This window comes from Bos taurus, chromosome 15 (assembly GCF_002263795.3).
Source record: "Bos taurus isolate L1 Dominette 01449 registration number 42190680 breed Hereford chromosome 15, ARS-UCD2.0, whole genome shotgun sequence".
Taxonomy (NCBI): domain Eukaryota; kingdom Metazoa; phylum Chordata; class Mammalia; order Artiodactyla; family Bovidae; genus Bos; species Bos taurus.
The window spans coordinates 53,505,922-53,523,168 of NC_037342.1; the positions used below are offsets into that span (position 1 = coordinate 53,505,922).

The window sequence follows — 17,247 nt, forward strand, 5'->3', positions numbered from 1 at the left end:
TCAGATTTGTCTACACTTTTAAAAATTTTCAGATCTTAGAAAGGTTATATGGTACATAAATTGAATACTATGTACTAGTCAGTGGTCACGTAGGTCAGGGGTTGGTAAACTTATTCTGTAAAAGGGCAGATGGTAAATATTTTAGGCTTTGCAGCCATATAGTCTCTGTTGCAGCTATTCAATTGTATTGTAGTGAGAAAGCAGACATAGACAATATGTCAATGAATGGGCACAATGTGCTCCAATAAAACTTTATATAATCAGGAAGTGGCCTAAGTCAGAAAATAAAGACTAAACAGTCTCATGTCAGTTGGCGTCAGGTTTGGCTGCTTATCTAACTTAAAAAAACTTGTAATTTTCTGAGCTTTTTGGATTTCATAATTATGTAAAGCAGTTTATAGACTGGTATAATATTCACAGCAATTTTCTGAGATTTTATTAATTAAAATTATAGATGAGAAGATTCAGACTTATTGAGACGAATTTGCCAAAGGTCACTTACGGTGTTATGATTTAATGCATTTAATTTTGGGGGGCCTTCCAAGCTTTCATTTATAAAATGAGGATGCTGAAATGAGAATGTAGATTTCCAAGACTCCTTTTAACTTTAGTCTAAAAACCCACAGCTTTGGTTTAGTAATTTCTCATCATTGGGTATTAATTTCCTCACAACCAAGTGGTTCTTAACATTATTTGGTCACAGATCCCTTTGGCGGTAATGAAAGTTGGTCCAGAAAAATGCTCAAATATAAATCCACAAAGAATTTCACACCATTTTAGCACTTAAGAACTGCTGCATAGGATCGTTCCCCTGGCTCTGTGATTCTATCATTGAGATTACTGGCAGGAGGAAACAAAACAGAATGTTCACTTTAGAATAACTGACTATAAAGACAAGTGCTACATTCCAAATTGTAAAAAGGTTTATTTCCAAGTGGTTAAATTTAATTTGTGAAGATGCGATTTCTCCGATGGTGCCTATTTGCTGACAAACTCTGTAGTAAGTTTCAGAAGGAAAGAAACCATGTGGCCAGCCCTGTGCAGAGATCTTTTATATGTATAACTTCACTGAACGCTTCACTAATCCTGCAAAGATCCTATTACTTCCATTTTTAGAGATTCCATTTAGAGAGCTGAGAGATGAAGTGACTTGTCCTAGATCACAAAAAGTGACAGAAGTGAGATTTGAACGCTTTATCAAGCTTTAGAGACTTCTTTTTGGCAGGCACATAGTATCTGCTTATTGAGTATTGCTCAAATTTCAATTCACAGTTAAAACTGGGAGATGTGTGCTAAATTTTGGAAAAAAGATCATATAATCCTAGGGAGGAAGATCGGCAAAAGAAGGAAACTTAACATTTACTGAGTGTCTACTATGTGTCAGGTACTTTACATATCCTATCTCACTGAGTCCTACCTCATAGACTTGTTACCATGAACAGTCTCCATCTATAAGGTAAGGGGGACTCAGAGAGGTCAAGGTCACTGAGCTAGTAAAAAGCAGGATGGGACCAGTATTTCCAGACTGCTGTCCTGGTGGTTGTACCTTCTTTCGGGTCTCTATCTCGCAGTCTCATTCCTTCTTCAGTCAGACAGAAGAATATAGTGAAAAAGAATGGGCAAACCTGAATTTGATTTCCAGGACTCTACTACGTGGCTGTGTGGTTCTGACAAATCACTTAAACTCTGTGAGCCTAAATTTTCTCATCTGTCAAATGAAGATAATCCTAGTATCCCTGACAGTAAGAGTTACCCTGAGGTTCAAATGAGATCTGAGAAAATATTTTACAGCGTGCTATACAATGCAATAGGTATTGCCATATTTATTATAAGTAGTATCATCCTCATTCCCTTTCCTGGAGGAAGATGACAGTACAGTGTTTTGAGCTTCTCTGCTTTATTAGAAGACTTCTGAAATAACTAGCAAAGGACTTACAGTATTTTTGAGAAAACTTGAAGTATTTGGCAGAATTGAGAAGTATGTGCTAAGGTGTCTCCCCTCACCCTACCCAATATCTTGCAAGAGAGCCAAACAAGATGATCTCGAGCAGGGAAGTGAACAGGAAAGGATAGGATCAGAAACTGATAATCCAGGATCCCTACCAGATCTCTTCATCAGCAGATCTTTTGTTGGAATCTTTACTACTCCAAGCAGATAATCTTTGAATGAATGGATACTGGTTATATCACTGGCTGTTAAATCAAACCAAAAAAAAAGGGAAATTAGTTGGTGGTCTACTGACTAAAGGGCTTGTGTTACAATATAGCCATATGAGAATCCGTTTATACTCAGTCAATTTCAGTGTTGAAGGGCATTAGAGATTATCTTGCTCCAGTCAAATCTTGAATGCCTTCTAAATCATTTAAATTAAATCATTAAGTATGTGTATACCCACACTTGAGTAATTTTACTTTGAAAAATTTAGGCATACAGAAAAGTTGAAAGAATACTTACTAACTCCTATATATCCTTCACCTAGATTCAGTTGCTAACAACTTGACACATTTGCTTTACTCCTCTACATTCTCTTAAACACACTCAATGCATATTCTACATATTTTTGCTATACCCTTTAGAAGTAAGTTGGAAGTGCTATACCATTCAAAACAGAACTCTTTTTAATTGTGACTATGAGCCATTTGTCCTTACCTGACTTGGTATCTTCATGATAAACAGCAAAAGTAACTTCTGCAAACTCTAACAGCTCTGCCAGGAAACAGGCTTCTCCACTGCAGTGCTGAGTTACCAAGTTGCATGAGAACTCACTGTGATGGGAGAACTCGGGGCAGAAGGAACAGGCCACAGGGCGGGTTTGGCGCTGTTCTCCCTTGGGCAGGAAGGACAGATGAGTGGTGACAAAGGCATTGACCCCGACTGTGGCACTAAACTGCAGAGCAGGTTCCTGCTCAGCCAAAGCCCTGTAGGGGAGAAGGGCAGGAATATCAGAAATGAGAAGGATGCAGTATCAGAAATCAGTAGACTGCCTAGGAACGTCACCATTCCCACGAGGCCACCAAGAACACTCACAGACCATGTGTTTCCTATTTAGGCTTTGGCAGGGCCACAGTGTTTTTTCTTAGTAATAGAGATGTCACAGCGTACGTGTGTATGAAGGAGACAATATTCATCTGCCTAACAGAGTGATACTACAAGGACATTCCACTGCCCTGGTCTGGCTTCTTGCCCTTTTTGCTTGAAAGTACAACACAGATCAGATGCAGGACTTAAAAAAAAACTGCCTGCCATCTAATCTGACTTTCCCCATGAGTTCTCAGAGAAACTACTGAATTTCTTATCTATTACTAAGTCTCTCTGAGATCTGAGTATTGAAATTCTGAGTCCTTTTCTGTCAGTTCAGTTCAGTTCAGTTGCTCAGTCGTGTCTGCCTCTTTGTTACCCCATGGACTGCAGCACACCAGGCTTTCCTGTCCATCACCATCTCCCGCTTACTCAAACTCATGTCCATTGAGTCGGTGATGCCATCCAATCATCTCATCCTCTGTAGTTCCCTTCTCCTCCCACCTTCAATCTTTCCCAGCATCAGGGTCTTTTCCAATGAGTCAGCTCTTCGCATCAGGTGGCCAAAGTATTGGAGTTTCAGCTTCAACATCAGTCCTTCCAATGAACACTCAGGACTGAGCTCCTTTAGGATGGACTGGTTGGATCTCCTTACAGCCCAAGGGACTCTCAAGAGTCTTCTCCAACACCACAGTTCAAAAGCATCAATTCTTCAGCACTCAACTTTGTTTATAGTCCAACTCTCACATCCATACATGACTACTGGAAAAACCATAGCTTTGACAAGACTGACCTTGGTTGGCAAAGTAATGTCTCTGCTTTTTAATATGTCAGTTACATAGTAACTAATTTATTTAACACTATGTTTATGATTCTGACATGGGCTGGGTCTTACCCAGAACAGGTACTCCATTATACATAATTTCATGCCTCCATGGCTTTTGCACATGTTCTTCTCCTTGACTGGAATAATTTTCAGCTTTCTTGGGCATTTTGATTAACTCCTACTCTTCTTTCAAGACTCAGATTATTTTGAAGGGTCCTGAATGCCATGTTGAACAAGCAGGTTGGACCTTATCCTGTGGACCACTACTCTAGAATGTAGTGAGCACCATCTAGGGGGTTCAGAGAGTAAACTATTTGGGCACAGGAAAAAAATTATTAAAATTCCTAGAGTTGTTATTTCATATATTAAAGTTTTACTACTCTTAACAATATATATATTAATATAGTAGTACATAAGATGACTCATATATGAATAAGTATCCATATATTTAGAGAGTATGCTAATTTTTTTTAAATGATAGGAATGTAGAATTAAAATTAGGAGACCATTGTTACTGACGATGAGAAACCATCAGAAGTTTGACTATATGGTAGAACATGATTAAAAAACCGCCCAGGTATCTCACTAAGATGTTCTCGAGTGGTTACTGTAAAAGTCTATTTGGAGAATTCAGTGAGGAAAAGTATTAATTAGACTGATCATATTACCAGCTACTTTCATGTAAGATCTCACATGGCAGTGATCCCAATAGTTATTTAGTGACCATTAAGTTAAAGGTAAATATTCTGACTTTTAAGTTGTAACAGGGACCAAATTAAGCTGCATTTGCTTCTTTTTTGAATTCATGTCCAAAGTGAGCTAGCTTGCTTCAGGATCATGATCTAGTTATTCTTTTTTAAAAATATATTTTTATATTTATTTATTTGGCATGAAGAACTATGGATGGAGGTTCATGACACTGTACAGGAGGCAGGGATCAAAACATCTCCAAGAAAAAGAAATGCAAAAAGGCAAAATGATTGTCTGAGGAGGCCTTACCACTAGCTGCAAAAAGAAGAGAAGTGAAAGGCAAAGGAGAAAAGGAAAGATATACCTATTTGAATGCAGAGTTCCAAAGAATAGCAAGGAGAGATAAGAAAGCCTTCCTCAGTGATCAGTGCAAAGAGGAAAACAACAGAATGGGAAAGACTAGAGATCTCGTCAAGAAAATTAGAGATACCAAGGGAACATTTCATGCAAAGATGGGCTCGATAAAGGACAGAAATGGAAGGGACCTAACAGAAGCAGAAGATATGAAGAAGAGGTGGCAAGAATACACAGAAGAACAATACAAAAAGATCTTCACGACCCAGATAATCATGATGGTGTGATCACTCATCTAGAGCCAGACATTCTGGAATGCAAAGTCAAGTGGGCCTTAGGAAGCATCACTACGAACAAAGCTAGTGGAGGTGATGGAATTCCAGTTGAGCTATTTCAAATCCTAAAAGATGATGCTGTGAAAGTGCTGCACTCAATATGCCAGCAAATTTGGAAAACTCAGCAGTGGCCACAGCACTGGAAAAGGTCAGTTTTCATTCCAGTGCCAAAGAAAGGCAATGCCAAAGAATGTTCATTCTACCACACAACTGCACTCATCTCACACGCTAGCAAAATAATGCTCAAAATTCTCCAAGCCAGGCTTCAACAGTATGTGAACCATGAACTTCTAGATGTTCAAGCTGGATTTAGAAAAGGGAGAGGAACCAGAGATCAAATTGCCAGCATCCGCTGGATCATCAAAAAAGCAAGAGAGTTCCAGAAAAACATCTCTTTCTGCTTTATTGACTATGCCAAAGCCTTTGACTGTGTGAATCACAACAAACTGTGGAAAATTCTGAAAGAGATGGGAATACCAAACTACCTCCTGAGAAATCTGTATGCAACAGATTTCAGATTGTAACAGGAAGTAACAGTTAGAACTGGACATGGAACAACAGACTGGTTCCAAATCAGGAAAGGAGTACGTGAAGGCTGTATACTGTCACCCTGCTTATTTAACTTATATGCAGAGTACATCATGAGAAACGCTGGGCTGGATGAAGCATAAGCTGGAATCAAGATTGCTGGAGGAAATATCAATAACCTGAGATATGCAGATGACACCACCTTATGGCAGAAAGCAAAGAACTAAAAAGCCTCCTGATGCAAGTGAAAGAGGAGAGTGAAAAAGTTGGCTTAAAGCTCAACATTCAGAAAATGAAGATCATGGCATCCGGTCCCATCACTTCATGGGAAATAGATGGGGAAACAGTGGAAACAGTGTCAGACTTTATTTTTGGGGGCTCCAAAATCACTGCAGATGGTGACTGCAGCCATGAAATTAAAAGACGCTTACTCCTTGGAAGGAAAGTTATGACCAACTTAGACAGCATATTAAAAAGCAGAGACATTACTTTGCCAACAAAGGTCTGTCTAATCAAAGTTGTGGTTTTTCCAGTAGTCATGTTTGGATGTGACAGTTGGACTATTAAGAAAGTTGAGCACAAAAGAATTGATGCTTTTCAACTGTGGTGCTGGAGAAGACTCTTGAGAGTCCGCTGGACTGCAAGGAGATCCAACCAGTCCTTCATAAAGGAAATCAATCCTGAATATTCATTGGAAGGACTGATGCTGAAGCTGAAACTCCAATACTCTGGCCACCTGATGCGAAGAACTGACTCATTTGAAAAGACCCTGATGCTGGGAAAGATTGAAGGTGGGAGGAGAAGGGGATGACAGAGGATGAGATGGTTGGACAGCATCACTGACTCAATGTCCATGAATTTGAGTAAACTCCGGAAGTTGGCGATGGAACGGGAGGCCTAGTGTACTGTAGTCCATGGGGTCACAGAGTCGGACACCACTGAGTGACTACACTGAACTGATTTATTTGGCTCTCCTGGGTCTTAGTCATGGCATATGGGCCCTTTAGTTGCAGCATATGAACTCTTACTTGTGGCATACAGGATCCAGATCCCTGACAAGAGATTGAACCTGGGCCCCCTGGATCGGATGCATGGAGTCTTAGCCATTGGACCACCAGGGAAGTCCCAAATTCTCTTTCTTAGCTGAGCACTTGTTATGTGCTGGAACGATGCTCTGTGGTGGGGGTACAGAGAAGAGTTCAGGCAGTGTGTGCATGCAGAGGAATTCACAGCCTAGTGGAGGAAAACTCATGTCTGCAAGTATTGGAAACAGACTGCTATGTGCTGCAACATGGAGCTAGTAGACAAAGGACAAAGCACCAGTTCTATCAACATGTAGGGAGAGATGGAGGAAGGCTGCAAAGCCTTGCCGAAAACGGAAGTTTGTTTAGAGGACAAAATAAGGAAGAACATCCAAAGTAGAGAGAAGAATGAGCAATGGAGGCAAGAGAAGGCCATGCCGTTTATACAGAGAAACAGTATTTCAGGCAGAGAAAACAGCAAGGCAAAGGCCCTGAGGGGAAGAAGAGCATGTGGGCAGAAGCAATAAAAAAGCCAGTGGCTGGAGTGGAGTGAGCAGAGCAGCAACTACCAGGAGCAGAGGAGGTCATAAAGATAATGGAGTCAGATCATGTGGGGTCTTACAGGCATTTAAAAGGCTCTGGTTTTTACTCTAAATGAGATGGAAAGGCATCGGTGGGTTTTAAGTAGATGTGTGTCAAGATCTATTTAAGTTTTCATAAGCTCACTGGCTTCTGTACTGACAACAGACTAAAGGGGAATGAGCCAGAAAATCAGAAGGTGGTACTCAGACTGAACATGAGACTACAGAGGATCTGTAATAGTGATTGGTCTTGGCATGGTTGGAGGGCATAGGGTCTGGCCTTGGGTTAAGGGGTGAGTAGAGTAGAGGGCTTCCCTAGTGGCTCACATGGCAATCTGCCTACAGCAGGGGAGGTCTGAGTTCAGTCCCCGGGTCGGGAGGATCTCCTGGAGAAGGGAATGGCAAGCCACTCCAGGATTCTTGCCTGGAGAATCCCATGGACAGAGGAGCCTGGTGGGCTACAGTCTATGGGGTTGTAAAGAGCCGGGCATGACTTATGCGACTCAACATTAGCAGCAGCAGGGTAGAGGATAAACTGCTGGACAAGCTCAAGGAACTAAGTTGCTAATAACAGTTAAAACAGCAACATATGCAAGTGATTTATTCACTTATATTCCTACGTGCTTTCTTAAGAGAAAAAGAAAAGAGCAGAATTGTGGTTAATAAACTGAAGATTGTACCCAAGGAAGTTTTATGTTATCTGAGCATCACAAATTACGTGGACTGCAATGGAGAAAGGTTTGGTTTGAGAATTGCTTTTCTAAGGTGAACTTACTTGGCTGCTGCTTGTAAACCACAGGCTCTGATAATCTGGACTGAGATGGAGACAGTTCGGGCAGCAAGAACTCCCTCTGCTGTCCTTGGAGTACGCCTGTACCTTAGGCCCACATCCAGTAAGCCTGAAGAATGAGGGTGAAAGGAAAAATCAAATGGCTGGTTGAAATAATCTTCTGTTCTACCAAACCCTAAGTCCTAGTCAGGAAGGAAGGAAGAGATTAAACACTATAATCCTAATGAACAGTAAGGGGCCTCAGCAGTGAAACAATCTGTCTATGGTCAGAATCACATTATATTATTGTACTTTAGGATTAATAAAGCAGAATAGAAGTCACAATTTTCACTTTATATCTATGAAAACTATGGCTCAGAGATTCAGCGGCTTGTAAAAATCCCATAACTAACAGAGGTAGAACGTAATCCCAGTTATTTTTATAGAATTGAGATGGACTCTAACCTTTGTTTTTAAAATCTTTAAAAGATTTTCACACTCACACATTTCCATCACCCTCCTACCACCACCACCTGAAACACCTTCACATGCCATCTTTTAATAAAAATTCTCCTGGACTTCCCTGGTATTCCAGTGCTTGGGAATCTACTCGTCAATGCAGGGGACATGAGTTTGATCCCTGGTCCAGGAAGATTTCATGTGCTGCAGGGCAACTAAGCCCAAACACTATAGCCACTGAGCCCATGTGCCCCAGAGCCTATGCTCTGCAACAACAGGGCCCCCACTTGTGGGGGCAACAAAGAGCAGCCCCCGCTTTCTGAAACTAGAGAAAAAGTCCACATAGTAACGAAGACCCAGTGCAGCCAAAACTAAAAATAAATTTTGTTTTTAAATTACTTATTTCTGACTGCACTGGGTCTCAGTTGCTACATGTGGACCTTCTCTAGCTGTACAGAGTGGGGGCTCCTCCTAGTTACGGTGCGCAAGCCTCTCATTGCTGAGGCTTCCCTTGTTGTGGAGCACAGGCTCTAGGTTCACGGGCTTCAGTAGCTGCAGCATGTGGGCTCAGCAGTCCCGGCTCTTGGGCTCTACTTGCTCTATAGCATGTGGAATCTTCCTGGACTAGGGATCAAACCCATATCCCCTGCACTGGCAGGTGGATTCTTATCTATTATCCACTAGAGAAGTCCCCAGGGAAAGCTTTAAGGAACAACAGAACAAGCTGATCAGTGAGGGTCAGGAGGAACAACTCAATCTTAATATAACAAGATAAAGCCTTTGGGCAGATACTGTCCAGGAAGAGGGAAGAGTAACTTGATTTATGAGGCTCATTCTAGTTATTCATGATGTATTTGAAGGATAGGTCATCTTGCTGGAACCATTAGGACAGAATTCAAAACTCCAATTCTAACTAATCCCTTCTAACTTTAAATCCTGACTCTCTCCTCCCTCACAGTGAATTTCCACTTCATGCTATTTTCTTCCAATCCTACATCATGTTGCCTTGGAATAATAATTCTCTGAGTATACCTACATAATACTTGGGATTTGTGTCATGAGGGCTTGTCAAATGCTACTGAAGTTAAAGGTGAGATGAGACAAGCAACATTTATGTACATAGTCTATATAACTATGAATTTTCTAAAATTATATTCAAAATTTGCAATATGTATTCTACTCATTTTCTAAGAGAACGTGCCTCAGTTTTTATCAAATTCTTAAAAGGGTAAGTACCACAAAATGTGAAGAATCACTAATTTAGAGGGAAAAGGGATATTCACATATCCTGCCTTTGAAAGGGAAAGGTAGATGTCTTCAATTACCTGATGACTGGTTCCTCAGTTCTTTCCTATTCTCAAGCCTGGGGGTTAAAGGGAGATTAAAGGTCTGTATGCCCCCGTCCTCACGGTGCTGCATGGTTACCAAGGCACAGATCCTTGATAATGGCAAGGTTCCTTTGGCGACCATCTGGTCTCTCACATTAGGATAATAGTATCTGTAAGCCACAAAAGCACAAGCTGTCAGTTCAAAGAATTAGGTGGACGAATGAGTCAGTCTGTTCCAGGGATAAGCTTTCAGTATCTAGTTTTCTTTGGAGCCTGATTGTTCTGTATTTGTGGTAGGTATGCAGCTGTGGTTGTGTCTGGCTGGATTTACTGCCCATAACCTGCAGGAGGAACCCCATAAATTATACTCTGTGTTCAAGACAAAGCCCAGCTTCTCACAGGTTTTCGGTTGAGGAATCAGCATCTGGCTTTGCCCTTTGGGAGTAGCTTCTCCTGACAACATCCATCCTGCAGCACAAGTGGTTCTGTGCCATGAGTGGAATTATTATTTCACAAAGGCTAGTCTTCTGGTGGTGGGAAGAACAGATTACAAGAAACGAGTCTAGAAGTGAAGAGACCAGTTAGGAGGGTATTACAATAATTGAGGCATGATATAGCAAGGGCCTGAACAATGTAAGGCAAAAAGAGAAGCAGAAGAAAGGTGACTAATACATGTTAAGTGACAGTAGGAGATAAAAATGAAAACTTCTCTTCCAAATATAAGTAGTGGTTAGAAGCAAGAGATACAAACTGCTCCCAAAAGCCTAACAATTTAACAGATTATGGTAAAAGCTGGATAAGAGGCACTACCAAACTCCTCTAAATAATATTAAACAGGGCAGAAGGGGCCACTTTGCTTACAGTTCAACCAGGGCTAATTAAGGGAAGGATGCTCTATGACTGTGCACTTCTTTCCTAGGCACAGGAATGGATTACGCATAATGTACCTGCACCAGATTTCAAACTGGACTCCACCTCCAGGGACAAGCCCATGCGCAGAGAAGGTGCTAAGCAGGAGCCTCTGCACTGGAACCTCAGCTGGCAACAGGAGAGAGTGATGGTGTCTGCTGTTAAAGACGGGGTCTGGAACACAGAGTGTGGCTGCAGATCTAAAAGGCTTCAGGGTGATTCCTTTGGAAAAGAAAAGTTCAGAATAACTCAACACGTCATTAAGTGCCTTAAATGTAATAAGAAAGAATGTTAATATCCAGTATTATTCAATTTTATCCTCATACTAGACTGTAGCCCACCAGGCTTCTTTGTCCATGGAATTCTCCATGCAAGAATACTGGAGTGGGTAGCTATTCCCTTCTCCAGGAGCAAAGAAAGCAGGTATTTCTCCTGCTACACAGATGAGGATATGGGTACCCTGAGGTTACACAGTCAATCCAAAGGTCTTAGAGCTACTACGTCACAGATTGGAACCAGAATCTGTATCTTCTGACTGCATTACTCCTACCAAGGTCCACTTCCTTAGTAGCTATGGTCCCCTAAGGTGCCATGATAATACAGAAGAGATTCCTTTGTTGGTGGACAGTGTGTGAGAGCTCCAGCACTTTATTTTCTTTACTTTCTTACCAGTACTTATTAATCTATTTAAAAACATATATATAGCCATCTCAGCAAGTATGAAGCGGTACCTTGTGACTGTTTCAATCTTTATCTCCCAAGTGACTAATAATGTTAACCATGTTTTCATGTACTTATTAGCCATTTCTATATAGAGAAGTGTCTATTCAGATCCTTTGCCCATTTTTAAATTGGGTTGTCTTTTTATTACTGATTTGTTAAGAGTGCTTTATATATCCTGGGTACAAGTCCATTATTTGAACCTCAAAACTAATCCCGGCAGCACTTTCACAGTTACTTAACGACATGCTCAGAATGACAGAAAATTTGAGTCACCCAACTTGCTCATTCCCAGCTGCAATCAAACAAAGCGACACTTTGTGCTCGTCTGAGCTCTCAGAGATGACCAGAGGCTGGAGACAGTAAGGGACAGTACAGTGTAGTGCAGGAATTCTACACTAAGGCCAGCTCGACAGGGTTTAAGTGCCAACCTTGGCACTTGTTAGTAGGGTGGCCGCAGTCACTAACACTCTGAACCTTGCTTTCTCTTCTGTAAAATAAAGACACTAGAATCCACCACGGTAAGTTGCTTTAGGATTTAAGATTATGATCTATGTGAGATACGTATGTGTACATATATCCCCTAGTAACAATGGTTCAGTATTCTCTTAATTTAGCGCTCTTGATGACCTTACAGGATATAATTATGATGGACAATAAGAATCAACTGTATGTTAATAGTAAGAGTGAATAGGCTTGTAAATGATGTTAAATGAGACAAAATATAAATGATTGATGGATTCAGGTAAAGGGTATACAGGAATTCTTTGTATTATTTTTGCAACTTTTCCATAAATTTGAAATCAAATCAAAATAAAATGTTACGAAAAACAATTTAAGAAAAGCAAAAACTCAGGGTATCTCCTGCATTGCTCAGGTAAGACTAGAAATACTGAGGAACACAAGACTCACTCAGGAAGAAAAATCTCTAAGTAAATTCAATAAAAGAGCTACAGAAGAATAAGAAGGCCTAATCTCCCAAACCTACCATTTTCAAGGAACTCAGGTCCTTTCAGCACACTGGACTGTGAGTCTTGAACTGGAAAGTAGTACTGGACATAACAATCTGCTTCTCCCCAGACTGTGGCCTGAAGAGGGGCAAGCCCTTTAACCTTGTCTACAAAGAGTTCAAAGTGGTGCTCCATCAATCCATTTCCATGATCCCCTGCCTATGAAACGAAACAGAGATGCTGGTGAGCTTTAAAGAGTAATTTGTATAGAGTGTTCATGCTTATTATCTGTATAGTCTGAGAAAAGATGAAGAAATAAGCAGATACTTAATATTCATTGTGTATAAATCTCACAACTGCTCACTGTAATCAGATCAGGGAGCATTTACTCTAGACTGTGAGACTTGGTCAATATTAGGAAATCCATAAATGCAATCCAATGCACTAACAGAGGAAGGAAAAAAGTGACTACCTCAATAAAGGCTGAAAAGGTATTTGATAAAATTTAATCAGATGTTTCTGATTCTTTGTATGCTAAGAATAGAAGGCTATTTCCTTAATAGGATAAAGAACACATATTTGAAGCAGCTAAGTATTAATTACATTAATTATTGTTTTTAATGACACTAGGAGTAACACCAAGTGTTTATTAGTGGAGAGGTAGTAAATACACTGCTCCTGAAGGTACTTCTAATAACAATAATGTATGTATTACTTATTCTGAGCCTTGCATTTATTAATATTAATTTAACAGCCAGCAACAGTGGAACCAGGGTCTGAACTCAGGTAGACTGACTCCACAGCCAGTGTTCTTTTCCTCAATTCCAGACAGCTTCAGCAGACACTAGATAAGTGATTATTGGGAATACTCACCAAAGGGGAATTCAGGATTCAGATAAGGGTCAGACTGTATGATTTTTATGTGTTTAAGTGTCTAACTACTAACCCAAAATATGTGGAACAGAGATTGCATTAGGTCTTTGCCTTGGAATCTAAAAGCATATGTCAGTGACAGCTGTTCAAAAAAGTTCCTTAGGGAAGCAGAAAACTTGTACTTTGATTCTCTAGAGAAGAAGAGTACAGGCTAAAAAACCCTCAGAATTATAGCAGCTTCTTAATATAACCATGCAGTATTATAGTAATTCAGTTCTGCAGACACTGAATTGGATAGGAGACACCGAGTGTAGAAGCAGGAACAATTGTATTTGTGTTCCAAATCAGAAAAGGAGTACGTCAAGGCTGTATATTGTCACCTGCATATTTAACTTATATGCAGAGTACATCATGAGAAATGCTGGGCTGGATGAAGTACAAGCTGGAATCAAGATTGCCAGGAGAAATATCAATAACCTGAGATATGCAGATGATACCACCCTTATGGCAGAAGGCGAAGAACTAAAGAGCCTCTTGATGAAAGTGAAAGAGAGTGAAAAAATTGGTTTAAAGCTCAACATTCAGAAAATGAAGATCATGGCATCTGGTCCTATCACTTCATGGCAAGTGGGGAAACAATGGAAACAGTGTCAGACTTTATTTTTGGGGGCTCCAAAATCACTGCAGATGGTGACCGCAGCCATGAAATTAAAAGACGCTTGCTCCTTGGAAGAAAAGTTATGACCAACCTAGGCAGCATATTAAAAAGCAGAGACATTCCTTTGCCAACAAAGATTCGTCTAGTCAAAGCTGTGGTTTTTCCAGTAGTCATGTATGGATATGAGAGTTGGACTATAAAGAAAGTTGAGCACCGAAAAATTGTTGCTTTTGAACTGTGGTGTTGGAGAAGACTCTTGAGAGTCCCTTGGACAGCAAGGGGATCCAAACAGTCCTTCCTAAAGGAAATCAATCCTGAATATTCATTGGAAGGACTGATGCTGAAGCTGAAACTCCAATCCTTTGGCCACCTGGCGCAAAGAACTGACTCAATGCAAAAGACCCTGATGCTGGGAAAGACTGAAGGTGGAGGAGAAGGGGACGACAGAGGATAAGATGGTTGGATGGCATCACTGACTTAATGGACATGAGTTCGAGTAAGCTCTGGGAGTTGGTGATAGACAGGGAAGCCTGGCATGCTGCAGTCAACGGGGTTGCAAAGAGTCAGACATGACTGAGCAACTGAACTGAACTGAACCTTTAAGGACTTCTTTTGTGTTCACAGTAACATTTTTTAACCTTTGGTATGAAATTTAACAAAATCTAAGTTTACATTGCAATGTGAGGACCACATAATGCCTAAAAAAAACTTGGGAATATTAAAGAGATGAGCTTTATTTGTGCTTTTATGTTATTTTTAAATTAACTCCACTATTATCTACAGATAGACATGAATATAAAATAGAAAAAGTTCAGAGTTCATAACAAATAAATAATAGCCTACTAATAGATATTTTCCTAATAGTTCTTTCTCTGCTAGAGGCAATCAATTTGTCATTTAGATTCAGATTTTAAAAATATAACATACAGTGGAGACTGAGATTTGGCTATTCTAGTAAAGACATCAAACGTAAGATACAGGAGGACATGATATAGTGGACTTAAGAGTCAGAAGACCTGCGTCTGAACAGCAATTCTCCCGTTCTCAGCTACGTGACCCTGGATGAGTAACATAAATTCTAATTCTGTTTCATTACCTAAAAAAAGAGAATGACAATGACCTACCTCATGTATAAGAGAATAAACACAATAAAGTATGTCAATGTGCTTTCTTAACTGAACAACTGCACAGAACAAATTACTTTTAAGTTATGAGTAGAAAAGTTAAGAATGTCACTTGAAAACTTTGCAACATGGATTTGGTCAAGAAACAGAATATTTTGCTGGTTTACATTTAGGATCACTCTTTACCCCATCCCCATTTTCTCCCCCAGATTACCTTTTCTTTTTTTCATTGAGACTATTTTTTTTTAGGGCAGATTTAGGTTCACTCCAATTATCAAAGCATCACCTTGTAAACCTTAAAATAAGATTATGTTTTTTGTAAACAATCAAGTGTTTGGTCACTACCATAGCAACAGAAGCTACAGATGGCTGGTCCAGGAAATGGGCTGGCCTGGGGTTGAAGGGAGTAAGTGTTCCTTCTTCATTCTTTAATCTTTGTAGTGCTATTATCTGATCTGCAGAGCCCATAGCTAAAAAGACCCGAAGACTCCCATTTTGGTGGCCTGAGAACACGTCAATCACAGGCATGTAGCTGTCGACAGCAACAACTGGATACCGAGCATCAAGCAGCAGGCGAGAAACCTTGGGATCTCTAAAGAGAGAGAAATTGTGCATCAGCAAACAACAATCATCAATCATGTCATAGAGCTGCTTCATTTCTTATTTGTTTTCTCAGTTTGTTAAAAATGGACCTACAACTAGAAAAGTAATGGTGGTTTGAAAAAACAGGATTCTACCCGTAATCCATCAAGTAAAAATGACAGGCAGGTTAAGTTCCAAATGCAGCAATTTGAAGGGGAAGGGATGTGTCTAACTTATCTCTGTATTATCATGGCCCCAAGGGTTGCTGAAGAGCGTATTTTAGAGGTAGGCAGTGTGGTCAACTAGAAAAAGTATATAAATTTTGGAGTCCAGCAGATAAGTTTTGAGTAATATTACAAATAATATCTGCTAATTACTGAGTACTTACTATGTCATAAGCATTTTAGTTTCTTTAATCCTTCTAACATGGCAAATGTTGCTATTCTTCACTATTCACAGATGAGAAAAAAGTCTAAATGCTCTTCATTACCATGCTGAATCTTACATCTGCCTCTTACTTACTGTATGACTAAGTAATTAGTATAACTTTTGAAAGTGTTTCCCCATCTGTAAACTGTAGGTAAGAAAACCTGCATCAAAGGGCTGTTGTTAGGACTAAACTGAGATAACTGATATAAAATGCCAACATGATAAGTGCTTAGTAATTGATAGCTATTACTGTTCTACACACTCAGCAATGAAATGAAAGGGGTCTAAGGAAATGAAAAAGAAACGGGAATATCAGACCAGTCTAATACCACAACAAAAAAGGGGAAAAAGCCAAACGCTTACAGCTGACAACGACATCCATGATTCCAGCAGAACGCCTTAGCCTGACCAGGCTTCCCGATGTTACCATCATGTAAGTACTGAACTGTTCACTAGAGGCTTATTCCTTTATTTTCTCACTGGATCCTCACAACTGCTCCAAGAAGGAGGTAGGATATCTGTCATCACCCTCATTTTACGGATGATAAAAAGAAAGCCAGAGAGGCTGACATCTCCAAGTTAAATGATAAGCTTCCTCATTTGTAAAATGGGGATAATGATAATACTTCTTGGGGTTATAGAAAGGCTCATGTGAGTGAGACACTGCCACAATAGGGCTCTTTGCAAAGTGTTAGGTGCAGCATTTAAAACACAGAACCATGAGAAGGTTGTTAGGAAAGAGGTCAGTTCTAGAATAATTAAAAATCAGTACCTTGAAACAAAAACTGAACAGTTTATACTGAGGATGGAAATGATTTGCAGATAAATCAATATCCCATCTAAGTTTGAGTAGTGATAAATGAGGTACAGCAATCAAATCTGAAGGTCTAAAAGACAATGCTCAGTATAGAAATCTTACAAATGGTTGATCCGAACAATACTAACTAAAGTTTGTGACAGAGATAAACCATCAGTTATGTGAGGTGATAAACTTTGGCAGCTGAGTTTCTTGGTGAGGGGAGTGGACTAGAGAGCCAGATTCTCTGGGTTCTAATCCTGGTTCCACTACTTTAATACATATTATAAATTAA

General features: G+C 40.0%; 1 protein-coding gene across 8 annotated transcripts in view; it reads right to left on the minus strand.

Annotated features, from left to right (window-relative positions):
- Positions 1 to 17,247, minus strand: part of C2CD3 (C2 domain containing 3 centriole elongation regulator) — a 125,775-nt gene that overhangs the window by 51,579 nt on the left and 56,949 nt on the right. For all 8 annotated transcript variants that reach the window (XM_059874992.1, NM_001078130.3, XM_059874997.1 and 5 more), the window contains 7 exons: positions 15,491 to 15,737; positions 12,529 to 12,709; positions 10,859 to 11,042; positions 9,909 to 10,081; positions 8,131 to 8,254; positions 2,651 to 2,919; positions 2,104 to 2,193 (listed from right to left, as the gene is read on the minus strand). In XM_059874992.1, the coding sequence (XP_059730975.1) occupies positions 2,104 to 2,193; positions 2,651 to 2,919; positions 8,131 to 8,254; positions 9,909 to 10,081; positions 10,859 to 11,042; positions 12,529 to 12,709; positions 15,491 to 15,737 (1,268 nt within the window). The remainder of the gene's footprint in view (positions 1 to 2,103; positions 2,194 to 2,650; positions 2,920 to 8,130; positions 8,255 to 9,908; positions 10,082 to 10,858; positions 11,043 to 12,528; positions 12,710 to 15,490; positions 15,738 to 17,247) is intronic.